The 26,398-nt window shown below is 46.0% G+C and overlaps 2 protein-coding genes across 5 annotated transcripts; one reads left to right on the forward strand and one right to left on the reverse strand.

Moving 5' to 3' along the window:
- The first annotated feature begins 279 nt into the window (after window positions 1-279).
- LOC108926312 (uncharacterized protein KIAA0355-like) lies at window positions 280-13,909 on the forward strand. Its single transcript, XM_018738928.2, has 13 exons — window positions 280-1,355; window positions 5,531-5,734; window positions 6,814-6,957; window positions 7,498-7,593; window positions 7,731-7,892; window positions 8,389-8,547; window positions 9,211-9,308; window positions 9,425-9,550; window positions 9,699-10,648; window positions 12,397-12,562; window positions 12,943-13,077; window positions 13,247-13,325; window positions 13,411-13,909. Exons 1-13 carry the CDS (start codon window positions 861-863, stop codon window positions 13,756-13,758), a joined length of 3,162 nt encoding a protein of 1,053 aa, XP_018594444.2. The 5' UTR covers window positions 280-860; the 3' UTR covers window positions 13,759-13,909.
- A 206-nt stretch (window positions 13,910-14,115) lies between these two features.
- Window positions 14,116-25,931, reverse strand: lsm14aa (LSM14A mRNA processing body assembly factor a). 4 transcript variants are annotated; one of them, XM_029253350.1, is made up of 10 exons: window positions 25,617-25,931; window positions 23,357-23,520; window positions 21,480-21,621; window positions 19,431-19,712; window positions 19,228-19,293; window positions 18,820-18,996; window positions 18,469-18,640; window positions 18,258-18,296; window positions 17,845-18,097; window positions 14,116-17,713 (listed from the first exon to the last, which is right to left on the reverse strand). In XM_029253350.1, exons 1-10 carry the CDS (start codon window positions 25,735-25,737, stop codon window positions 17,690-17,692), a joined length of 1,440 nt encoding a protein of 479 aa, XP_029109183.1. In that variant the 5' UTR covers window positions 25,738-25,931; the 3' UTR covers window positions 14,116-17,689. The 4 variants fall into 4 exon arrangements, with proteins under 4 accessions (XP_029109183.1, XP_029109182.1, XP_029109181.1 ...); XM_029253349.1 differs by having other exon boundaries at window positions 14,116-17,710; window positions 19,213-19,293; XM_029253348.1 differs by having other exon boundaries at window positions 19,213-19,293.
- Window positions 25,932-26,398: the final 467 nt, after the last annotated feature.

Genomic DNA, 26,398 nt, shown 5'->3' on the forward strand with positions numbered 1-26,398 from the left:
ACGATAACTACCTCGGAGAAGAGCAGGGGCCCTGTGCGCTCTGAACACGGAGGGATTTTCATAACTGTCTGCAAAGCCTGCACTCATTGGAAGCAAGATCACTGACGGGCTGGATCTGTCAGCCACCTTATTAAAGGCTGCACTTAGACACTGTGCTGGACACTCTTGGGTTTTCTTTTGTTTGTTTGTTTTTTTTTTTTTATTTTATTTAAATTTTAATCTTATTTAAAAAAAAAAGAGGAGGGCAAAAATCCTCTTTTCCCCTCTTGACTGGTTTTCCAATTTTCCCTTTTTTTTAAATAGATTTATATCTTTGGTGATAGGTATTTATATTTAATTGTGCTATATTCATAACAAGATATCTATATACATGGACAAATGGAAGCCTTTGTTCCAGTAATAGAGTAGAAAATAACGTGCACTTTGATATTTTTCTCGGCTTGACAGAAGTTTTCTCTTAAGATGAGAACAAATGTAAGGAAGTGAATCGCGCAACACCCAGAAGCTAATTTGTCCCCGCATCCTTCATATACATGCTCCACCTTCCCATCTACTGTGTTGAGTCTCTGGAAGGCTAGTGGGGAAGTAAGGGGGAAGCTTTCCGCACACAGGCCAGATGCAAGGCGGAGTCAGTGCTGCATGGAGTAAAACTAATTCAGCAAACCTCCATCTCCCCTCCTTTCTGTTTCTTTCTATTGATACCAAGGCCGTGGAGATGCCCCTCTGGCAGATTATCCCTGTAGGCACGTTTTGCACTTAACATCAAAAGCTCCATGTGGAGAAAGCCGATTTTGTGCTTGTGAAGCCAGCAGATCGGTTTCGCAGACGAGAGGGAACAGTAAAGCGATAGGACCGCACCTATGTATTGTTGCAGTGCCCAAGAGAACAAAATGGACTACAAGCGGCGCTTTTTGCTTGGCGGGTCCAAGCAGAAGGTGCAGCAGTATCAGATGCCTGAGCTGGGCCGGACCCTCAGCGCCCCTCTTGGCTCCTCCTGCTCGTCCCCAACCTCCGTTGCCCCCGGCGGCTGCGGCCACTCCCCGCCGTATTCTGGCGGAGCCACCACCGCCAGCACAGTGGCTGACATACAGCAAGGCATCTCCAAGTATCTGGATGCTCTGAACGTGTTCTGCCGCGCCAGCGCTTTCCTCACCGAGCTTTTCAGCGGCGTGTTCCAGAACTCCCGCTACTCTAAAGCAGCTATGCAATTGAGGGACGTGCAGGACAACGTCATGGAAGCAGCCAGTCGGCTCACGGCCGCAGTAAAGCCCGAGATCGGAAAGATGCTGATGGAGCTGAGTACCAGCGCAGCCAGTTTCAAGGATCAGGGTGACCTGAGCCTGCAGGATGTGGAGGTATGGCGCCTAACCCAAACCCTGCAAGTGGGGCATGTAAACAGAGCATCCGCCACGCCCGGCATCCAAACGAAACCATACTTTGTGGCATTGTGGGGTTTTTCCAAATTGGGTGTATTCATAACAAATGCTCACTCCATTTTAACTCTTTTGTTCTTTTAAAATCATTTCATGGGTGTGAGCAGTAATGCTACAAGCAAGACCAAAACAATTATTGCCTGAAAATCACCAGAATTTTTTTTTTTTTGTTCTGCTTTTTACAATTCTGAAACTATACATCCACAAGCAATGGTTTCATGTCCCCCTTTTTAGCATTATACAGTATTAATGTATTGTAACAACACTTTGCCACTAATAAAGTACTAATTGTTTACAGTGATGGAGAACTTTATGGAATGCAATCAAAAAGAAAATCCTGTGGCAGAAAGTTATGTGCACTTTGTGTATTGGTAAATGCCTCTGCTTGGTGTGTTCCTGGGTGTTTGAAAGGCTCGAGGGAGTGTGCCTTGACTGTGCTCGGGGCTGCTGTGAGTACAATGAATTGGAATTCCACTTCCCGGTAAGGGTCTCGCAGACACTGCTTTCAGATGTGGTTCAATAAACTCTGAGGCATAGGTCAGCAGCATGTTTAAATTAACTCTCAAAGATTTTTACTCTGTGTAACTACAGCTGCATGAAAACACTGGCAAGTGGTGGACGACATGGTTTGAAAAAAATCAATGTACGGCATATAAGACCTTGTCCATCCTTTTCTTTGCAGCGGGTTCTTGGACAAACGGCTAAATGTCTACTATCGCTTTTCTTCTTTTAAATGTGTTTGGAGCCTGTGTTTGTAAAAGGAAACCTGAGAAATGCTGCCGAGGTGTCCAGTCTCTCCTCTCCGCAAAGAGAGCATTTGTCTCTTGAGCTCACAGTGGAGCCTTGCTGGTGTGTGTTCTGTTACACATTCTTGTGTTTTTAAACTCCCTTCATATAGGGAAGAAGGGCTGACAAAGGTTAATCCCAGTTTGAAGAATGTCCACTGCTTCAGTCCAGAATGCTCACTGCATGCATTTTTTTTTTTTTTTTCTTTTCTCTCTGAGACCTGATGGAGCACTGTCTTAAGCAGACAGACTTTTGGGAGTCTTGGTGCTGTTCCTTGAAGAGTGACTTCACCCAGGAAGAGACGTCTACGCCGTTCGCCGACTTGTTGAGACGTAATCTGACAGTTCTCAGCTGATATTGCTGCAGCATGTTTTGGAGAGATAGCAGGAAAGAGCACATTGATTGGTGTGCGCAAAGGTGTCTTAAACCTGCCTAAGAGAAAATGGTGAGAGATTGTGATGTGGAGTTGGATTTTTCACCCTGTCTTCACTCTGTTTACTGAGAAGGGTAGAAGTCCAGCCAGGGCTGCAGAACAAAAATGAGCTCTGTCAGACACGCTCGGAAATGTCGCTCTTTGTTACTGGTCTGTTTCACTTGGCTCGTGATCAAAACTGTTGGGAGATGAGACGCAGACACGGACGAGTGCCCAAAAGGAGCGGTTGCAGTCTACTGGGGACACCAGCTACGGAAGCTTTTGGAGAGGAGCGCAAACATCACTGATGCTGTCTTGCTGCTGTGCAACCACCAGTTTCCGTGTGTTGCCCTTGCCCCTTCGGCCTGAAGTGCAACGCTGACATGATCGTTTGTGCCCACTAATGGTTTTGGTTAAGTACATGCAGTGGGAAAGATCGGCAAACCTTGCTTCTTATGCTATATCTTTGGCTCTTCAGCTGCTCCCCTTTTAGGGCTCTAGCTTAGACTGAGATGCATGGTGCTACGCTGAGGCCGTACTTGCCTCTGTGGACCTCCAGGTAAAGGGTTTCCTGTGAGTTCTACAGTGTGGTAGAATTGCAATGGCTCTTTTGACCACAAAAGTAAAATATCTTATTGATAAAGTTGAGATTCAGCCAAAAAGCTACAAATAATACTGCCAGCAATAGGTAGTCGAAGTGCTTCGTGCTTCAGGGTACAACCCCCTGCCTGAAAAAGAGATTACTGTCCAGAGAAGCTCATGTCCACCTTATGGTTGGGGCTCATGAAACAATCAGGTTTATGCCATGAAAAAACTTCAGTAAAATATGAGACATAGATGTCCATGAATCAGGTGTCCGCCCATCGATACAGACATCATAGATACACGTGAGTGATTTAGGGCTGGTTAAGGAGTCGATCCCAGGTTCATCTTAGCACTGCTGCCCACAAAGATAAGCTGGGTGTAACACTAATTATACAGAACAAGTAAGGATTCTTCAAAAAAAATGTTTTGCTGAGCTCATGGCATTTTATCCAGGATGAACTTTACAGAGCCTTCCACAACAGTTAGGTGTCCCTAGGGGTTTCTGGGTCCTGAGCAAGGGGGGGAGGTCTCTTGCTGAGTCCAGGTATTCCTGAGAAGGATGAGCAATGGGTCCATGCTGCTTTGGGCCCCTGCTCTCTCTGTCGGTCATGGGCTTCTTTCTCAGAAGCGTTGAAATTCGTAGGTCTAACTGTCCATTAAGATGAGAAAAGTATGACTGATCTCAAGCTTTACAGGAAAATAGCATCACTGCATTTGTCAGGCTTGCAGTGGCACTTAAATCACTTGCGTGTATCTATTGGAATTGCTGTAACTTTTTTTTGTTGGAAAGGAAATACTCACACCTCTGAACTATGAACTGTGATTTGCCTTATCCCTAAAGCTAGCACAGTGAACGGCAACCAGAGTTGCCTTGAGTAAGAGTTAAGACTGTCAGTGTGGCAATTTGAGATCCATGTTTTCCTTTTTTTAGCATCATATTGGGGAAGTTTGATTTTAGCAGATGATGTATTACGCAATCAGAGATGCGCTGGGGAGACGGCTCACTGGCCCATGAGCATCAGCTTTCATGTGACTGTCACTGCTAAATGACTCATCCCAAAGCAGTGGGTCAGTCTGGGCCTCAGACTTCCCGTCTCTGCCTTTGTAGCATTTCGGTGAGATCGTCTTTTTTCTGGAAAAAAATGTTGGGGGATGAACGGCCACCAGCCACCCAGTCAGTAACAGAGGACATTGAAGATGGCTGACCTTCGTGTCAGAACTCTCTAATAACTTATTGGGTGCCTTTTTTTTGGGCAGGGCACTTCTGGTGTCGTTTAGGGAAGGACCAAGGATTGCTGTGAGTGACTTGGAGCACTAGATTACCATCTAGCATTCCAGTTTAAGACCCTCACTTCCTAGCTCAGCTTGTTCTTGCCATAGTCATTACGCAAATGTTTAAACGTGCTTTATTTTGGAATCGCTCCACGTGTAAATAGTTATTCCACTAAAGATGCCTAGCGTGGCTTCTAGGATTTCCTTGGGCGTGTTCATCTCCTCACCTGCTCAAGGCGTCTTGAGGTGGAAGACAGCTGTAGTTGTCTGAATGTGTTAAAGGGGCTCCATCCAGCACACTGGAACGGCATGAGTCCACCTCGCCATGAGGGCGATTTGCTTCTCGTTCCTTTCGTTCGTACTCTGGTTTGCTTTGGTGTCACTGGAGGCAAACATTGTGGACAAAGCATGCTTGCACTGGCGCTCACATCTTAGTGATATATAGTAATATGCTTTGTCTTGCCCTTTTTGAGTTTCTACATTGCCGGTTTAGCTGATGTAAGGGATGCAAATCTGCACCTATTTCTGCTTTCTCCTGGGAATGCACAGTCTTCCTCAGGGTTGTATGTTACGTTTCTAGTGTGTTGTCGTCAACCAACCAACATTGCGTTTGAGTTTAAACGATGAACAGTTTTACAGCTGAGACATTTTATCGACTTCCTTAGAAAATGAGCGCCTGCCAGTCTGCAGTTTTTGCAGGCGCTCAGAAGCTGGACAGATTACATTTGATGCACATTAATGTAGATGCGGTGTAAATAAAACAGGTGAGGCAAGACCCCACGGCAGCTTATTACTGTGTAAATAACAGTGCATGGCCTCTGTGCTGCGCTGTGTCAAAGCATGGGTGGGTTTCCATTGAAGTGGTTCACAGACGGCAGAGGGATGTAAAACGCCAACAGACGGACCATGTGTGTCAGGTGGTGTGAGGACTCCTGTGCAGTTCCTTCATCCTATGTGAAATTGAAAGCGTTTGTCGGTGTTTGAGCTGCTCGGGACTAATGTGAGCATTGCCACGGTGACCACTTTGTGTGCTCCTCTGCAGGTGCTGGGCCGGTGTTTCCTGACAGTAATGCAGGTGCACTTCCAGTTCCTGTCGCAGGCCCTGCAGAAGGGGCAGCCGGTGGCGCAGTCCTGCCTGGTCGAAGTCCTGGCCCAGGGCGTGGAGCGGCGCGGCAGCGATCAGCCCCAAGGCCCCTCCCCCTCCGAGCTGGAGGAGGCCACACGGTCATGGCGAGCTGCAGCAGAGGTAAAATACTGCAATGATGTGATGCTGGAAATTGTCTCACTATTACTGGTACTATTAGCTCATAGTTATAATGTAAAAAATTTGGCAGAAGATTATTTACCAGTTTTTCTTTCAAGTTACAGTTGTATTTTAGAAAGTGGTTTCCTATGCCAGAAGTTCACACTGTAAACATGTGGATGACTGAAGTGTGAAATTACTCAGTGTAGCATTCCTACCTGTACACTCTTATGACCCCGGGCTCTTATGAAACCAGTTTTGCAAAAGAAGAAATTGGGTCCCTATAATATGATGTGGTGAAAGAGCCAGATGTTCTTTTTATAATTTAACAACAGACTTTGGTCACAGCAACCTGGCAGAATCGGTATGCAAACGCATACAGATGTGTAATACAGCACGGTGGGGGTGGACAGTTAAAGAAGTTGCAAATGAGTGACCAGATTTTCCACAGTTCTTCAGAATTATAATGCAGGTCAAATATGGACTTTTCTAGAGGAAGAAATACTTGGGTCAGCAATGTCGTTGTACCGGGAGCTTGTGTTGTAGACGATCACTATAGAATCAATAAAATACTCTTACATACTTGGCAAAGAAATGTAATCGTCCTGTGTTCCATAACTTGGTCAAAAAGTTTTTTTTTTTTTTTTTTTTTTTTTTTTTTTTGGATTGTGGCTTAGGTATTCCGAGGGGGAAGAATCCAGCTGTTAGTCTCTATTGACATGATCATTAACATTTTAGTATGTTAGTGTCTTTTACAGCTAATTTATCTTCTGGCGAAGTGGTTCACGGGGTCCTGGGCAACATCTCTTGAATTCTTTCCTTCGGCTCAAAAGGCTCAAAAACATGGGGCTTGGGAACATGCTCTAGGGCTCCGTACATCATCAACTTGCTTATGTGTCCTTGGGAATGCGCAGCAGGAATGCGTGTAGAATACGTTGCCCGTTGTGGTTTACCACACCCTTCAGATGAATGTGAGATTCTTTACAGATGAGATCAGTGTTTTCTCGCTGGGGCCCACAGGTTGGCTATGTGGTTGTGTGGCAGGACTGTCTGACCGCCTGTCTGACATTGATCCACTCCAGGCCACAGTGCGGCTGAGGGAGAGGGGGAGAGATGGTCACCTGGCAGGCCTCCAGGTTCAGCAGCTCTTCTGCTCCCACAGCACCGCTATCCCTGAGCAGCAGCAGCTGAAGGAGCTGAACATGAAGATTGATAGTGCGCTACAGGTGGGTCACTGCTCTTATTAGGGCAAAGAGTATAAATTCCCTAAGATTGTCGTCTTTGGTATTGGTTGTCATTTTGTGCGGAACCAAAACATTCAGGCTAACAATTAGTCATCACCTTGCAATAGAAGAACCTTCAGGTTCCCAGTCCTCGCTCCTGCTGTAGTGCCCTTGATCAAAGCACTTAGCCTGAATTTCTCCAGTAAAAAACAAAACACTGAGCTGTATTAATGGGTAATGTTGAAAGCCACTTAGGACTCGAAGAATCAGGTAAATTTACAGTAAAAAAAAAAAGTGCCTCAAAGGATTCGAGCAGCCGTATTAGAGTTGTCTCTTTGGCATCATGGGCTTGCTGGGTTTGTTGCACAAAATGAGTTTGTTTTCCCAGTGGTTTATATGCTAGAAATCTGCTACTGTAGTGAATGATATGAGATGTTTATCAGTCATTTTCATGTTCTCATTCTCTGTGGTTTAAGTTCTAAACTAGATGGATTCTTCACATGATGCATATATTGGTAAAACTGAGTATCTTTCCCCGCACAGTGTTATAAATCAGCTTTGGAGGGCCTTGGACGCGGCGAGTACGCACTGAAGGCTGGTTTTTACCTCGACCCCAAATCTACTGAAGCCTCTTTACAGGTAGGTCAGCGTAAAAGCGCTGCTCATGTTTTCTTTGCTCAGACATCACTGAAACCACAACCTGCTTGTTACTGAATGGCATCTGTACGTCCTTCACTGGTACAGAGTCTGCTGTGTGTGTGTGTGTGTATCTGCAGGGCTGTTGCAGTGAGGCAGAGGCCCAGCAGGCTGGCAGGCTGCAGACCCCCACACAGCCCATCCAGTGTGAGCTGCCCGCCATCCCGCTGCAGATCGGCTCGCGCTTCCTCAAAAGCGTATCCCCGAACGAGTCGGCCGCAGACAACCTCAAAGTGAAAATGGTACAGCGGTGTTCTTCTGCGGCCCATAGGCTCCTTAGACAAATACACTCCAATGAGCAGAGATGAAGATTAAGCACAATTTCTGAGATCCGTTTCCTCAAGCCTACTGTTACCCACTAAGTGAAACTGTCTGCATGGCTGCCGCTGGAGTTTCGTCTTGCAACGTTGCATTGCGGCGCTTACAACCATCTTTATTGGTTTACTTTCTCCGTAGCCAGAGGAGCTCTTGCAAATCTGATTTGTTTTGTCATCTCATCTTCTGATTTAAAGCTCTTGACTTCATTCATGGGATGAGGTTGACTCACTACTGAGAGCCTTGATTGGATTTTGCGCCACTGAGCACGGAGCAATGAAGTGTTTATTTACAGCCTGTCTCGGCATTAGTCACCGTGTTTCCGTTCTCCCTGTAGCGCCATCAGAGCCGTTGTTGGGGGGGGGGGGGGGGGGGACATGCTCCTCTGAGTGCTGCCATGTGTTTGTGTGCCTGCCATCTCAGCAAACCACGCTGCAGCTCATCAAAGCAGAGGTGGGGCAGAACGGCATGGTCGCTCGGGACGATGTGCCCGTCACCGACATCCTCAACCAGGTGTGTCCCTCAAGCTGGAGAGGAGCCTGCAAGACCGCGGTGCAGCTGCTCTTTGGCCAGGCGGGCCTGGTGGGTACCAGCAAAGTCCTCGGCTCTCTGGGAAAGTGTGGATGTGCCTGGAGGAAATATCAGTCCTCCCGTCAGGATGTTTCACTGTCTGGTACAACCGCAGGACTCAAATGCACCTTGGTCTGTGTGGAGTTAACGTCGTCTTGCCATGTTCAGGAAAGTTTCCTCCTGTGGTCCAAAGACGGGTGTTCCAGGTGAATTAGGTGCTCTAAATGTGTGTGTGCGTGCTGCAGTGGTTCAAGGTGGAGCCTGACTCACCCGGTGTGTCCAGGACAGGCTCCAGAGCACACAACCTTCATTGGATTATCAGTAATTGATAATGGAGGGATGTAAAGACTACTTTCTGGCAAGGTTTATTCACTTTAAGCTGTACAACGTCACATAAGGGCAGCTGCTGCTGTTCAGCACAGTTTTAGCCTTTTTTTTTTTTTCCTTCTGTTCATCCGTTAGGAGTGTTTGCGCAGTTACATTGTCGCAGTGCAGTTTGAGTAGCTGCGTGAAACTGCTCGGGTCCAGCTTTAAACATCTTCAGACATGTGGGACATCACGCTGTTCTTCTAAAAATAATATGAGCAGTGACAGATTGCCCGTGTGCTGCAGTGTTGACACGTATCCTCGTGTGTGTGTGTGTGTGTGTGTGTGTGTGTGTGTGTGTGTTAACAGGTGGTGGTTGACACGGCTCAGATTGAGAACAAGGAGGCTTACGCTCCTCAGATCTCCCTGGAGGAGTCCAGAATTGTGGTGCAAGTCCCTTCCACATGGTAAAGAAATTGGCTTTAGTGAAAAAATTTATTTATTTATTTTTTTTTTTTGGAACTTTCCACTGCATTGTGGTAAATTGGAGCTCAGACCAAGCAGCAGCATGTTCTCCACACAGGTGTTTGAAGGAGGACCCAGCCACCATGTCCCTGCTGCAGCGCAGCCTGGACCCAGAGAAGACCTTGGGCCTGGTGGACGTGCTCTACACGGCTGTCTTTGACATCGGCAGGTGGAAGGAACGCAGGTGAGCGCCGGTAGTGCTGTTAATGGAAGTCGGTGTGCGGCGGGTGCTGCGAGGAGCACATATAAAACACATTAACGGCATTGCCAATACTGTGAGGGTTTTGTATTGCCGCTTCAATTTGGTAACCGCTCTCCCTCCCCCATGGTAGGGAGCAGCCCCTGCCCACCATTCAGATCCAGCTACAGCGGGAGAGCACCGAGTACGGGGAGCTGGCTCACCCATCGCTCACTTCTGGGTCCAAGCTCAGCGGGGGGCTGCCCAAAAGCATCTCCAAGCTCACCTCAAAATTCAAGAAGAGCTCCTCTGCCAGCAGCCATGGGGGCAGTTCCTCCATCCCCAGCACTCCTTCCCACAGCACAGAGGACAAGTCCAAACTGCTGCCTCAAGGTACCCCCCGCATGGGCAGCCTACCCTGCACGCCGGAGCCTGGATCCCCACAGGGTCCAGCCAGCCAGCTGGCCAACGGTTACACCCCTGACGACAAGGGCATGAACCTGCCCACCGACCAGGAGATGCAGGATGTCATTGACTTTCTCTCAGGGTTCAACATGGGCAAGTCCCAGCAGGCCTCTCCGCTGGTCAGGAGGAGGAATTCCATGGCATCCAGCAACATGGCAGAATCAAAGGCTCTGGGCGGAGGTCCTCCGTCCACACCCACTGTGTCCCACGGCAGCCTGCAGCCCCCTGCCCAGGCCTTGCAGCAGCCACCCATCCATCCAGGACAGAGGCAGCATCAGCAGCCTTCCCAGCAGGCGTTGCAGTATTATCAGCACCTCGTGCAGCCGATTGGTCAGCAGCCTCTGCCCCAACAGCAGCAGCAGCAGCAGCAGAGAGGTCCGAGCAAGTGGGCAGCTCCCCAGGTCCCCACTGCTGGATTCTCTTCCATGGGCCACCAGGGGCAGTGGGGTGCGCCTGGCCTCCCTGACCTCAGCTCCGAGCTCTACAGCTTGGGCCTGGTGAGCAGCTACATGGATGGCGTCGTGTCGGAAATGCTGGGTCAGAAGTGCCAAGGCCCCCGCAACAACACGTGGCCCAACCGAGAGCAGAGCGAGGGGAGCTTTACTGCCCTGGGGGACACGGTACCCTTCGACCCAGTGGGTGAGTGTCCTGCTGGACACCAGGAGGCCATTGCTTAATTTAAAGCAGATCATTTCTTAAACTAGAAATGTGTTCATGAGAAAATGGCGGTAAAACATTTATTCAGGTGATGTACGTCGCAGATGGATTTCCTCCTTGGGTAAAGCAAACGATTTGGCCCACGGTGCTGCGGGTGCTGTAATTCTTGCTCTCGAGAATCCCTAAAAGAGGCCAAATGTCTCGCTGCGCTTCCTCTGCACCACTGAGTAGAACTGGAAAGCGAAGCGGTTAAAGCGACACATTGTAGCGTGAGGGAACGTTTGCTGACACACATATTTGAATTCGTAACACTTTTGAGGTCGTTACGGAGTTTATATCACAGCTGCACATGTTTGAATAATTATTGGGACAACATTTTGTGACATCCAGTAATTAATTTGGACGCTTCTGCTTTTTTTTTTTTGATGGAAAAGTGGTCAACAGTTCATTTCGCACACATTTTTTTGCCTGTCAGCGGTTAAGTCAAGCGCTACCTGTACAGGGTCTGATCTCCCGGCAGTGACAAGGTGTTGAACGTTGCCGTGCGACGTTTCCCTGCAGGATCTCGGGATTTCAGCAGGACACGAGTGGCGCGTTGTCGGTTCTCTCTATGGTTCACTGTCCTCATGCGAATGTGGCGGAGATTAAAAGCGTCTTGAGAATGTAGTTATTCTGGGTGGGATGATTTGAGTCTAAACAAGACTCGCTTCACCATCAGGTTATTGCCGTTGATCTCGGTGACAAAGCTGTGTGTTGAATGAAGGCCATGTGAGCCGTAGAAGCTCGAGGGCCGGAGTGAGAAGACGGACCTTGTGGTGTCGCATCCACGCAGGGATACGTTAACGCGGTTCTGATCGATACACCATCAGCAGGCATGCTACCGAGTCGCTTCAGTCCACGTCAGTGTGGTGTGTAGTTAGAGCCAGAGAGGAGCCCGGGAGCCGCGCTGCGTGAGCGCTCTTCACAATCACGCCGTGTGAAGACGGCTGTCACGCAAACATCGCTGGAACGAAGCGCTGCGGCTCGGTGACAGCTGTCCAGTGCAGCGCTGGCGTTTTAATTAGAACACGCTAATACTGGGAGACTTGAGCGGACGCCAGCGGACAGGAACATCAGGAGCAGCTATGGCCCTGTGTCAGCCGCATGGCTGCCAAAAGGGAACGTGGCCACCCTCTAACTATGAGCTGCGAAGAAAAGTTACTCCGCCTACCACAGATGGTTCAGAAGGGAACACTAGCCTGAGTGAACACCAGAGAATGATCACGGTGGTCCACAGCAAAAGGGCAGGTTGTGGGGCAGGGAACACCGTGGAAGGGATACCCGTCCACCACAGGGCAATCGCGCTCGCGCACAGCCGTGCACACCACGCTACCGTCACCGGTTGATGTTGACCGCGGGACGAAACCGGCGGGAATATGAGGAGAATGTGAACTAGACGCACTGAGCCAGGTACAAACCCACAGCTAAATGGGAGCCTGGATCTGCGAGGCACCAGTGCTACCCGCTATGCTGCCCTGTTTTGGCATGTCTCGTTTAACTGTGCGCTTACTTATGAGTTGTTACTCATGATGCGTAGGAAGCTCCTTTCATATCAGACTGCCAGTCAGGTGGTTTCTGTTACCTTGTGCTGTAATGCCAAGTCTCCCTTAAAGGTTCGAGACGCAGCGGTGAATGCAGCGCGAACCGTCAGGTGACTGAGAGGAACTGCTCTTCTGCCCTTTCCCGTGCAGTGGGAACAGACCCGGAGTTTGCCCGCTACGTGGCTGGCGTGAGCCAGGCAATGCTGCAGAAGCGGCAAGCGCAGCACGTCCGTCGCCCGAGCAACGCCCACAGCAGCTGGCCCGTCTCTGACGAGGCCCACCGGAGCTGGACCCACGCAGACTACTACGCAGAACGGTGAGGGTTTTGCTTCGGAGCGGCCCGTTCTGGAGAAGAGCGCGCGCCGAGCGAACGAATGAATGCAAACTCGTACTTTCCACACTCGTGTTTGACTTATTGCTCGGCTGATGCCTTTATCCAAAGTGATTCGGGCTTTGACCCCTTTACACAGCTGGGTGTCGTTCCTGGAGCGATTACTTGTACGGCAGTAGGGAGGTGTGGGACTCAAACCGTAAACTACGTATTAGAAGGCGCAGAGCAAAGGGGTTTGCTTCGGGTTCAGCCGTGCCTCTTAGCTCCTGTCCAAGATGATGGCAGCTGTTGAGAGCAGCATTGCCTGACTCTCACCAAACCGTCAGGATATCTGTGCGCGGGATGATCTCTGCTTCTCCAAACAGGGATGCTGTGAGCAGCTGGCCGGCCAGCCAGGCGGACTCTGCCAGCTCCAGTGACGAGACGTCCTCTGCCAATGGGGACAGCCTGTTTTCCATGTTCTCAGGTCCTGACCTCGTAGCAGCTGTCAAGCAAAGGAGGTGTGTTCACAATCAATGTGGCGGCGTCACCTGCCGCAGCCCTTCATTACATCGTCGTACAAGGCATACGTACGTCGTCTGCGGCTTTTCACGACGGCGCATCGTTTGGCAGTCGGCCTTCATTTGTATTTTGATACTAATTTCCCAGTCCCTTCTGCTTTCTGTGCAGGAAACATAGCTGTGGTGAGCAGGAAGTCAGCACTCTTCCTTCTCTGCCCCTGCATCACTCCAACGATGACAACAACCAGGTGAGGGGGAGGTTCCATGCTCCGCTCGTTGCCCGTGCCGCTCCGTTCCGCGTGCCTCACAGCGTGCCGCTTTCACACGCTGCAGGACAGCAAGATGAAGACGTGGCCCCCCAAGGCACCCTGGCAGCACTCTTCCCTTCACACCAACACGCTGCCCAATCCAAGTTCTTCCTTGTACCCTGTGGGCATCTCCTCCAGCCAGTGGAATGACTCCATGCAGATGCTGCAGTCGCCGGTGTGGTCCACAGCCAGCAGCTGCTCCGCCTCTTCTGGGTTCCCGTTTGGGCAGCAGCAGTCGCAGCAACCGAGCGCGCAGCCACCGCAGTCCTCTGTGCAGCAGCAACAGGCCACCCAGCATAAGGCCCTCAACAAGGGCTTCAAGTCTTTCCCTCTGAAACATGAGCACAGGCCCTCCTACCTGCACCAGTACTGACCCCCTCCCCCTGCCTGTGCAGGACCCTTGTCCCCACTTGAGCTGCAGGCTCCTTTCAGTTTAGCGATCACACTGTGTGTTGTGATTCAGGCTTCAATACAGCAACACCTGTGCTGAGGTGGTCTGGCCAAACGAGAAGGGAGGTGTGTGTGCGTGTATATAGGCCTGTGAGATACTCATAGTTAGTGTTTACAGTCAAGCAAGCCACACCCATCAGCTCAGTGTTGCTCCATTTGTGGCTCCACCTCTAAAGGACTTATTCCTGAGAATGTGTGCTTTCTTCACAGTTGAGCCAAGGTTGTGACGGCAGCTAGTCCAATGGTTGTGCCTTTACTGTGGTTAGTGTACATGCTTGACTTTTTTTTTTTTCCCTTCTTTTTCCCTGAGGACTTAGTAACCTGTGGAATGCACATCGACTCGAAGCAAGTACTCGCCCATTCAGCTACTGCAGCCGTATGTAATTAACAAGGGCAGACACCCGTAATGACTACCTTCCCTTCATACTGTGTGATGAAGCTGTAACTGCCAAATCTCATGTGCAATGAGCCAGAGTACAGCTACTGTCTACTGTTCAATAGATTGTAAATTATTTGAAATTTAAAGACAAATACTTCCATTTTTGTTAAAAGGCTTTGAGCAGGCTCAGCAGAAGAATAAATTGCAGACTACATGAAGGTGTAATTTGAAAGATATACACTACATTTTTCAAGTGGATGTTTAAGGTGAAATGAAATCACAAACTGTGTGCCATGTTAGTATTACTGTTTACAGCCAAACAATTTTTCTGATGACTTGTAGCAAAATTAGACTGGAGTTGGAATTGATGATACTAATTGTAACTGCTTATCCAGTTCGTATACTAACGTTGAGTATATATATGGTCAAATTTGTCATGTCTTGTGATTTTTTTTTTTTTTAATTGGCAGATTTTAAAGGGGAGTGCAACTGTAACAAGTAAATCTTAGCATATTTTCATTTAAATACAATATTTTCTTGTACAAAGACTGACAGTATTAATCATATTTTTGTATTTTCTTAACTCATAACTTTGTGCATCATGATATAGGCAATTTTCCCCACAAGAGATGAAAAGCACATTATATCAAACTTTACCAAATATGCCATTATATATATACTAAACTATTGTAAAAAGAGTGACTTTTAGCTCATATTTAGTTTATATGGCAATGGGCTGTATTTAAGATGCCCAGAATGTGTTTGCAGATGCCAATGTTGCCTGTATTTATAACATCATGTTTTCTGAAAACTAAAATCCTTATACTATGTTTACAGAATCTCTTGCTGTGTATGTATACATCCACATATGCAACATGTGTGTGTGTACTCCTTTATGGTCATGTGCTTTGCACAATCAGAACAAACTGCAGCTCTGTATGTCTATACTGTGTGTAATGACCTCTAACTGTAACTAGGCGTTTCTCAGCTCGAGTGGTTGCTTCACCAAGAAAAACTGCTGGTGACCTGGGACGGGATGGGACACTGCTTGCCTTGTGTTGCTTGACGTCACAAGACGAAAATTAAATTCATCTTGAAAAATACCTTTGGGTGGTGATGCCTTCTCCTTACATCCAAATCCACATGGGAAATTCTCTACTTGACTACTAGGCCCTCTAGTGACAGCCCTCAGTACTTCACTACCCCACAGTTCGTGTAGAAAAAGACTAGAAATAGGGCATCAAACACCTTTTTATTCCATTTCTGAATAAAAACCCCAGGCTGCTGAGGCACACTGAAAGTACACCATGCTGTTAAATTGCTCAAGTTGTGAAACATCTGTCCATTATTCCAGAGGTGAGGGGTAACTGACAATTACACCTTCATAGGAAAAAGCATGTTATGTACAGTTCATTCCAAATTAGCATGGGCCACCTTAGTAACTTATTGCAACAAATGCAGAACCTGCCCTTCCCAACCTATTCAGTGTCCCCTCACAGGACAATCACACAGTGTGCAATACCCACTTAAATGTGAGACCATCCCTTAGCTGCCCCGCATTTCTTCATGTTTGTGTTGTAGTGCATTTAGGAAATATCTAGATGAGATGTCCACTCTTCCTGGCATTCCAAGACTTTCATAGAGGAGCAGCTAGCAATGATCACTGACTGACTACACTGAAACAACTTTAAGCCAAAACTCCCTTACACCAGTCTTAAGCAAGCTTAGTATTTCCAGCTAATAAACAGGAACTGCTTTTGTGAATATGGCTCACTCAGCAGGGTGCGGAATTTGTACACAAAAAGCATTGGCTTAGCTGCCGCCGAGGCATCCGAGAGAGGGCAAGACCAGAATTAAGTGTAGAAATTATTTGATTACATTATGACTGGTTAATGACAAACATACCACTCAAAGTTTAAATGAAAATACTCAGTTAATCCAGTGAGCCGTATGAACAGCAGAGCTGTCCTGTCCCAGCAACAAAGTTGCACGCAGAAGGCGCTCACCTTAATTCACTAACACCTGATAACGCAATTTGAGAAACCAATCCCAAAAACGTACACCTCTACTATTTATTATTAAACATTAAAATCTAAAGCTGTACACATCTGATGCAAGGTTTACCTATAGCTCTCAAGACCCAGTCAAACAGGACATTCGTCTCAGAAAATGACCATTTCGCTTGCATCAGAATCTTAGTCCTAAACGATTAAGTAACAAGTCTTTAATAATGGAACTTTTGAACATCTGAATGATTCATGCATTCCCCAATGACCATTTTGGAGTAATTACTTCAGTAAATAGTCCTGAACAATAGCAGGTCTAACTAGTCCACCCCTAAGGTAAAACAAGCTGCTGCTTTCAATGGATGTAACCTATTGCATCCTTACATTAATCAGTAAACTATGTATGCAGTTACACATCACTTGCACTGGTTATCAGCATGACATCTCACCAAATGGCATACATTTGCAAAAATCCATTCCTGCTTCATTATGAAAACCTGGCCACCCAACAACATGTCCCAGACTTACAGGGTGCAAAAAAATACTTTGGTCATTTTAAACCTCTGAAAAGACTATAGTAAAAAGTAAAATACAATTTAACTTTTAATATAAGTATAAAGTAGCCAACTACAAGTAGATGAGCAGGAAAAGAGTTTGCTGTGAATGCATCAATGAAATTAAAATTGTGTCACTTTAAGGGGATGCAAACAGGCCACACTTCCTGTGTGAATGGGTCTTGAGTGGGATTAGCAGAGATTACCAATATTAAAATACACTAAGCAAAAAAAGAAAAAAAAAAAAAAAAAAAGATCAGAAACCTACTTTGCACCAACAGTGCTATATAAGTATACTTTCAGCAGATGTAACTTCTAGTAGAACGCAAACCATACTGCTTTCATTGTGGACCACAGCAGCGCATTTCGCATAAATGTACCCAGCAAACTGTATGCATGGCCAAAAAAGTGGGACAAATGACTACTAAAGAGTGGAAAGTAGAAAAAACAAAGCTGAAGAACTGTGACCCCCCCACCCCCCACTGGCTATATACAGGAATTTGGTGCTCCACAGTTACATTACAGGATATCCAAAAAATAAAGCTATTTCAGTGATCAGTACTCATCACAGTATCAGCGGGCTTCTGCATACTTCTCTTTACACCTAAATGAACATTATCAAATACAATTTGAGTTAGAAAAACTTATTGATGCAAAAATACTGAACAGTCCCACTGAAGAGTTTTGTACACAGTTCCTCTACCCTCTGCCAATTGATCAAATAAAGCAGAATCTTTTCAAAGATCGCATTTTAAGAAATGGAAAGAAAACTGCATTTACAGTCAGAAGTCAAGCAGTGTAGCCCAGTGCTGGTGACAAGTATACAGCAAGTACATTTCTTCATTCTTTATGTCAAAAAAAATTCTGGACCTTTGAAGAGCTACATTTTCATTAGGGATCCGTTCTCCAGGTGCACTATGCAGCCACTTTATTGTCCTTCTGGGCAGGGTGGGGTGCAGGACGGGGGGGGGGGGGGGGGGGGGGGGGGGGAACACAGACAAAAATAAGTTATATGCCATTACAGTAAGATATTACACACTTTTGTAAGGTAAAGATTACGAATACGTTACCCTGTATTCAAAATCCGAGAACTCTCTGCCACCCCGGCTGCTGCCTCTGAACCCGCCCCGGAAACTGCCGGCACTGCCGCTGGAGCTCGCACCACGTGGGGGCCCAAACGACCCTCTGTTTGCACCACGGCCTCGGCTGCCACGGAAGCCCATGTTGCCCCGTCCCCGGAAGCCCCCGCGCCCACGACGCAGCGGGATGCCAAAGGTCTCTGCGTTCATCCGTCTCTCCTCAGCCCAGGTCTGCCTTCGCTCCCTGACACAGCATAGAGCCACAGACAAGCTGACTCACCCGGAGCACCTCACACCATCATCCCAGCCCAACATGACACTGATCTGAGCTACGAAGATCAGTTACAACTGAGTTGCGTAGGTGATCATGCACATGAAAGCTACAGTGCAGAAATTAGACCAACCTCTGGAAGCCTGAAGCTCCAGATTTTTCTGATGCTTTCCTACAGAAAAAAAGGATTTTCAAACAAATTGAACGGAACTTCTGTGTGACCCATTTCTTTAGACAAACCACCACAAAGCACCTCTGCAAAGAAACATCTGCCTCGGCTACAGCACTTATTCAGGGCTAAGTGAATGTAACGGTTTTCTTCACTGTGAAGGGTGACTGCATACCTGGTGTCATCGCAGGAGATGTTGTCAAAGAAGGACTTGGATTTGTCATAATAGCAGTTGGGCCCCAGGGGATCCTCTTCATCAGCATTTCCCTCGCTATTCTGGGTCTCAACCCCAGAATCTCCCTTGTCCTCCCCATTCACTGCCTTCTCTGGCTTCTCTGCCTTGTCATCTGTGCTCAAAGGATGAATGTTGAAATTAACTGAAAGGACAACCAGTCTTAACCAATCCAAACTAAGCTGAATCCCATAAAAGCCCATTCACAACTGCATTCATAAATTCCTTATGCGTTTCGTGCCTCTGAAAAAGTGGGGCACCTGCTTGCCTATTAAACTGTTGTGACCACTGCACCTTTCAGTTTCAGCTTATTGTGAAACTCTCTGTCAATCTCCTCCTTGTTGAACTGGGCGTTGGCGCTCTCAAAGTCAAAATCTTTCTCAAACTTCATGGGGCCATCCCGCCGCACAGAGAAACGACCTCTGCCACGGTGGCCACCTCCTCGTCCACGTCGGCTCTGAGCGCCGCCAGCTTCAACAAACACAACAGTTTATTGCTACAAATACGCTGCTGACAAACTAAACATTTAAGATGGAAAAAGGAGACAAAACGATGGTGGACAGGACATAAATTAACAATAGAACATCAGAGTTTCTTATAACCCTTAACTTGAAATCAAAAAGGATGAGGGGCTGGGTTAAAAGCGCATGCCTGAACACGTGTCAGCATGTCAGAAAAGCCCCTTACCCGTGTGCCTCTTACCAGCATCCCTGTTTTCACTCCTGCTTTGCTCAGAATCTGCTTTGGGGACCTTTTGCGCATCCATGCCTATGAAAAGCAGTTTTTAGTCTTTCTACAACTACAACGAGGTAACACTGCATAAACAGGAGTATTCCTACTTAAGCTAATGCTACAGATGAATGTGGGAGGCCTGAGTACTGTATCAAAGGCTGGAATAATCTCACCTGGCGCTTTGGTCACAGACTGGGCGAGACTAGCTGTTGCTGCCCTATCTGCAGTGGCCTCAGCAGCAGCAGCTGCAGCAGCGCGGAGCGCTGGCCAGGGCCGGCCAACAGGCTCACCCCTCCTCTGCTCCTGGCTGCCGATGGTGGCTGGCCGCGTAGGCGCAGGGCTCCTGCGTCCCACGGAAACAGGTGGGACAAGGGATGCAGAAGGGGCTCCAGCCTGCACAGCCTGCTCCAGGGTAGGGCTCTTCCTCAGGGGGTCTAGCTGGGGACTGGAGCGGCCTGAAGGAGAACACATGACATGCATCATCAGTTGCCGCCGCTTCAAATGTAAGAAGAATCTATAAACCTCTGCTACATTTGAAAGGAACACCACACCACCAGATTGAGAAGTGAAATGTACAACTAGCAGAAAATACTGCACATAGTCCTGCCAACCTTTCGCATCTATTTCATTTATATTTTTTTTTTTTTGAGAAATCCAAAAAAAAAAAAAAAAAATCAGCACAATCATCACAAAGATGACTGTACACCAGCAGCTGTAATTCTTTGAACAGACCACTGTATAAGCTATTATTGGTCTGAACTGCACTCCTCGTAACATTCCTGGAATGGGTTACCAATATAATTCAAACCACTACAAAATCTGAACACTTGCTATAATCTGTTTTATTTACTGGGCACACTATGTTAACTAAACAAAACAGTTAATTTCTGTTCCCTTACACTATTTACTTTTTATTGCCTTACAAATTGCAGACAGTGCATGAAATAGCGTATGAATACAATATGTTCTCCACTGCTTTCCAATTGTTCTAATGAAATGTTTATTTTAACGTTTACTCGTTTGGAGATGTTTATTAGCAAAACGACACCTTCGGTAGTTTTTTCCGTCATTTCAGTTTTCAAATTCCATTTACAGCAGGCCAAAAGTCCTCGAAACTCTTTTGTTCTATTTGAATGGTGATTTATTTCATTAACAGATTATTAGAGAAAACAGCCCAGGCTTAACAAAAACCAGAATACGCAGCAGCCTAGATCTGTACAGTAACTTTCTTGATGACATAAATGAAAATGTGCATCCATTAGATATTTTAACTCATCTTGTAGAGCATAGTGCTAAGAAGCCTATTACTTCAACATCTAACATCACTACAAACACACATCTAAAAACATTAATTTTCACTCAAAGCCCTTTGTTAGATGGTTAGTAAACGCAATAAACTTCACTCAGATGGATTAGCCAAACAGAACACGCTAACCCTCGTGCACAACAAAATTCAATCCTGCCCAACTCCGTTCAAGGATGACCACTGAGCGTTTTCCCACTAACAAGGGGTTCAGATGTTAGAGGTTTTACATTCTAGTCATTCATGCATTAGTATGTCTCGCACAAACGTCGCCACCAACTTCACATTTCTCCACAAGCCCGTTACCTTCCATTATGCTTGTAATCAGAGAGCGTGTGTCAAGGGAAAAAGGAGACGAGAAGCTACTGCTCAGGGACATAGCTGCTGAGGCACTTGTGCTATTATTGAAGGGGGGCAAAGAACTTCCTGCATGGAAAGGAACAGCATTTTCACCTAAGTGCTCATAAGAATGCTGCACAGCTGAGGCTCTCTTGTCTCTCTGGCCTAATGGATCCTTCTCCACTGCGACCGTTAAGATTACCTGACCACTTGCTCAGTTCCCTTTTACAGCCTCAGTCTACATTTATATTCTATATCTATGTTCTTCCAGTCAAAACAATGGATCAGTTTCCAGTGCACTGGCATTATATTACAAAAATGTACTCTGAGAACTGGACCGCCCCACTGCTATTTGAAATACTCAAGAAAAAGGAAAACACAGGTAGCTAAAAACCTAAGTTGTACCTTAAATGCACCAAATTATCTAATCCACAAAATCAACGGCACTACAGAAATAATTTATGTAAAAAACATTCAGTACGCTTGCACAAAAAAAGAGAAGTAGGATTAAATTCACTTCAGACTTCATTAGAAAATGTCTACACGATCAACTACCAGAATCCAGCAAAGTGACACATACCTACACCAACTGCCCCAAACTGCTGAGCTGCCAGGGAACTGGGGCTGAACTGGCTGTAGGGAGGCACGGGAGCCCGGCTAAATGGGCCATAGGAACCAACAGACTGGAAGGATGCTGCAGTGGTGCTGGATCCAAGAGAAGACTGGAGAGAGGGGAAGAGATGTAGAACATGTATATTTTTGGCAAGAGCAAAGATGCAGCAGAAATCTTTAACAAACAGGGGCGGCATGGTGGCACAGCGAGTAGCGCTGTCATCTCACAGCGCCTGGGTGATGCGAGAGAATGCGAGTTCGATCCCCGCTCAGTCTGTGTGGAGTTTGCATGTTCTCCCCGTGTCTGCGTGGGTTTCCTCCGGGTGTTCCGGTTTCTAGGGCTGTGTATCACCAGCAATGTTACGATACTAAGGCCAATATGATACGTATCACTATATGGGTCAAGTTGGGATTTAAATTCCTTTTGAGCAGAATTTAGTAAAAGTAATATGTTTATTGTACATTGAATAACCAGTGTTATAACAGTTGTGTTAAATGAAAAACAATTTTGTTTGTCATTAAAAAAACAATGAGTTAAAGGAAATACATTGTTACAAAAAACTTAGAATAGCTTTTCCTTCTGCTTTTAAAGTCTCTGCCTCAATAACTTAAATGACAAGTATAGTGTCAAATGCTGAAGCATGTCAACAAGGCTCAAAGACCAAACAAAACTTAAAACATATTCCATAAAAGCCAAAACTAACAAACTTAGTTTTCTCAAACACGTCACATTTTTAAACACCTACTTAACATAGTGGCATGTTATCGTAACATACAAGTGGGTTGCTCTCAAAAGTCCAAGCATCGCAGAAAATGGAAACTCTCTCTGCAGAAGAGAGCGACAGCAGAACGTCTCATTTAACTTCATCATGCAACCGGGGAATTGCCGTTTCTGTTAAAAACTGACGGGTTAGTATTGTGTAGTGCGGTTCACACTCGTGAAGCAATTGTCTGAAGCCGTTATTCCCGACAACGCTGCATGGTTGTAAATCCTGACATATTAAGCGCATTAATGCATTTGTTATCTTTTGAGAGCGCCGAGACGTGAATGGGAGTTTCGAGATAAAAGCATCGAGCAACGTTGGCTGCTTCTGAGATGACAGGTGTGTGCTGCTACCTGCTGCGACCAGGGCTGGCTGGTCTGGATGATGTCTTGTCATATACAGAGAGGTTTGTCGTCCGCAGTACTTAACTTTTGCTTTGCAGTTCTTGCATATCGCATGACTCACGTCTAATGTCTGACTCTCCAGTTTAGTGTAAAACCCAAAATTGTCCCATATTTTTGATTTTACTTTTGTCAGCAGTGGCAAAATCCTCTTACCCATTTTGAATAGTGTGCTGCTGCTCACATTGCTAAAATGGCAGCTACTCAACATCAGGTGATAATTCAAAAAGTGCGGCAGAATCGATACGCGCATCGCCAGGAGTTCATGACGATGTATCGCTGTATCGATATTGTGAGCACAGCCCTACTGATTTCCTCCCACAGTCCAAAGACATGCTGTTCAGGTTCACCCACAGTGTGTGAGACAGAGAGATTGTGTTCCACTGATGTATGGATGAGTGACCCACTGTAAGTAGTGTATCTAGCAGTGTAAGTCACCTTGGTGAATAAGGTGTGTGGGCTGATAACACTACATAGAGTTCACTGGAAGTCACTTTGGAGAAAAGCATCTGCTAAGTGAATAAATGTAAATTCATTGAGCCTGACCACTGAAGTCTACAGTTAATACCTTAGTACTAAGGATGTTTTTTTTAAAAAAACAAAGTCGGTGGTGAAAATAAAGTTCACCTCAACCTCCTGCTGTTTCCATTCAAAGACCACTAGGTGTGCAAGCCTTTTACCTGAACAATAGCAGGGTCCTGAGGAAGGGAGCATGTGGGTTTGGGGGGCTCACAGACTGTGAGATCCTTAATGTCACTCCCCCGGAAGATGATGTACTCAAACACCTCATCGCGTGGAGGGATGGGTCTGTCGGTGGGGCGATCTTCGGTACCAAAAGAGCGCACTGAAAGCAAAAACAATTGCAAAATATAGCAATTAACAAAACATACACTCTGTGGCAGCTATAGAAGGCTGTAGCATACCTTACAACATGGATGTCCAAACGGTGTTACAAACCAACCAAAAGCACATCAGCATCAGAAATGGCACAAATAAAAGAAAATGTTCAATTTGCCAGCAGTTTAATTATAAAACTTAAACATGTAACACAAAGTATGCACACAACTTAGTAACACTAACCAAACAAACATCTATGAACAGAACTGAAAACTTAAAAGGACAAGATGAGAGTACAGGAGAACCCATTGTAATTTTCTATTGTTTTTCCTTTGCACAACACTTCACTAGAGGTAATACTAAATCATCATGAAAACACAAGGGAAAGTCCCATATTACATAAGACTGCACAGAAGCAATAAATGCCTAACAATTCTCAGGACCTTATCTGACAAGTACACTTCAGGTTTAATATTAACCGTGTAAAAGGGAATCAAAACAGAAAAAACACGTTTGCATGTAAACATTTTAAGGGGCATCAGGTGGTATAGCAGTTAAAGACACAGCAGACTGGAAACCTGAAATTTCAGGTCCCACTTTATGAAACTACTGTCATGTTTTTAAGTACTTACAATGATTACTACAGTAGTAAAAAAAAAAAAAAAAAAAAAAAACTCTGCTATATATACATGTAAAACAAAAAAACACCTAAAAGACTGCATAATCTTCTCTGTACCTATCAATGACTTTACAATTTTCTTAGATTTAAGACAAACATTACACACATTTATTCATTTACCTGACAGTTTTCTCTGAAACAAATCAGAATGTTAAAGTCCCTATAATGATTTACCGATTTATACAGCTGGGAAATTTTAGTGCAGCAATTTAGGGTTATGGTTCTCAAGGGTACTACAGCCGTAGGTGACATCTGAAACGGCAAAATTCGGAGTGTAAGACAGCAGCTCTAACTACTGCGCTACCAGCTGTCCCTGACAGCTGAGACCAAGAATAAAATGGACTTTCTACTATGAGCTTTAAAAAAAAAAAAAAAACCCTCAATTCACAGGAAGTTGATATTAGACCCCCCCCCAGATATTAAGGATTGTGAAATGTGTATTAAGCCCACTATCCCTACAGCCTGCAGAGACTGAACTCACTGAACATTGTCCCAAAACAGAAGGGTGTGAGGATCAAGGAAAAAAAATAAATAAAAAAATAAAATAAAAAACAAAACACCTATACCTTCACTTCTCCATCCGTCTCAGGAATTACATTCATTTAATTAGAAATATACAATTGTTAATGTAAATAACACACACTCTGATCTTCATGACATGTGACTTTGCAGAAGAAGGATTCAAATCACTTTCTCTCCCCAAAAAAAAAGTTGACTGATAAGCAATGAACAACTAGAAGTCACTAGAATTTCACTAATTTATCCGTCCCTCAAACAGCTTTACTGCAGCAGGGCTGCTTTCTTACAAACTCAAAGTTTTATCCCACCATCATGGTACAGTAGATATAGGTAAAACACTAATTCCCTTTGGACCAGGTGATTTAAATGATGAGAGGCGGGAGACCCGGCCTTAGCACAGTCTTTAGTGTTAGTGAGAGAGAGAGAGAGAGAGAGCGCGCATCACCTCGCTGCCCCATTGAACGAGTCTCTCGAAACAGACCCTACAGATCGCGTACAATCATCATGATCATCGACATCATCAGGCTGCGCATTTACACAGCCGCTCGTCACACTTGACTTGTCTCCAGTAGCTCGGACGGCCCCGATCCCCTCTCTAAGCGATCTGCTAACAGAGAGAGGCGCGGCTGGACGCGTAGTTCAAACGTCCCGGCGAAGTTGGCAGAATTATAAACAGCGCTAGCAAGTTTAGCCGCTCGAGCCTCCCCCTCCTCTCCTCTCCTCTCCTCTCCAGCCACGGCTACGTCACACTGCTAGCTTAGCTACCAGCTCCGTTAGCGCAACAAAGAACTTCCACGAAACTTTATTCGCTCGCTGTATTTAACAACACTTGGTAACTCAAAGCGACGTATGTTTAATTTAAATTCCTCGCGCACACAGCACTGCCCCCCCCCCCACCTCATTACCTTTGGCAAGTGCGACGGTCGAGTTTTCCGTGTCGATAGTATACAAAATCCCCTCATAGCGAATCTCGGCCTTCGAGATGAGGCTGATTTTGCTGCCAATGTAAGGGGTACCCCCACTCATGGTGTCTCGGTTCACTAAAACAGGAGATTATATTGATTTCGGTAGTTTCCCTCGCCGATATTTCGCGTCAACTCTCTTTACGCCTTTACTTCTCTCCTATTTCCGTATATCGACCTACGATCCCTTTTCTTTCTTCTCGGGAGCTACTCTTACAACATGGCCGTCGTCATTTTCCTCCGCTCAAATCGCAGGGGCTGATGGGAGGATTCGTATGACGCAGGCAATCTCGCGGTAATCTTTATCTCTTGGGGGGGAGGGGCTGTGGAAGTGTCGTACACATTTCAAAACATCAACAAACAACAGACGTGCACGCAGCCAGTTGCTCTGTATGCGCACAAATCTATGTGCATTTGCTATGCGGTACTCACTCATACTGAAGCTTTTTGATACCATTTCTTTGGAAGTTTAAAAATGAAAGTGATACTAATGTAGCACAAGGACACATAGTAATGGTGACTTGCCGTTATATGTCAATACTGGCACACAGTGGAGTGGAAAATGTCAGGTTTTGACCGTATACTTAACGAGCTATGGATATGTGACTTTCAAAAAAAGGGTTTTCAAAATTTAAGCTCCAGAAAGCCCCTTTCGAAAAAGATTTTGAATAGTGGATTGGCATTCAAAAGGTTCTCATGGAAAGGCATTGTCTTATTGACAATTC

This window comes from Scleropages formosus, chromosome 7, assembly GCF_900964775.1.
Source record: "Scleropages formosus chromosome 7, fSclFor1.1, whole genome shotgun sequence".
NCBI lineage: Eukaryota > Metazoa > Chordata > Actinopteri > Osteoglossiformes > Osteoglossidae > Scleropages > Scleropages formosus.

Coding starts and splice junctions, on each gene's coding strand:
- LOC108926312 (XM_018738928.2), top strand. CDS start 861: ATGTATTGTTGCAGTGCCCAAGAGAACAAAATGGACTACAAGCGGCGC. Junction 5,735..6,813: donor CATGGCGAGCTGCAGCAGAG/GTAAAATACTGC, acceptor GATCCACTCCAG/GCCACAGTGCGGCTGAGGGA. Junction 7,893..8,388: donor ACAACCTCAAAGTGAAAATG/GTACAGCGGTGT, acceptor CTGCCATCTCAG/CAAACCACGCTGCAGCTCAT.
- lsm14aa (XM_029253348.1), bottom strand. CDS start 25,737: ATGAGTGGGGGTACCCCTTACATTGGCAGCAAAATCAGCCTCATCTCG. Junction 19,713..21,479: donor GTTTGGGGCAGTTGGTGTAG/GTATGTGTCACT, acceptor GTTCTCCTTCAG/GCCGCTCCAGTCCCCAGCTA. Junction 18,098..18,257: donor GGAGCTTCAGGCTTCCAGAG/GTTGGTCTAATT, acceptor ATGCTGTGTCAG/GGAGCGAAGGCAGACCTGGG.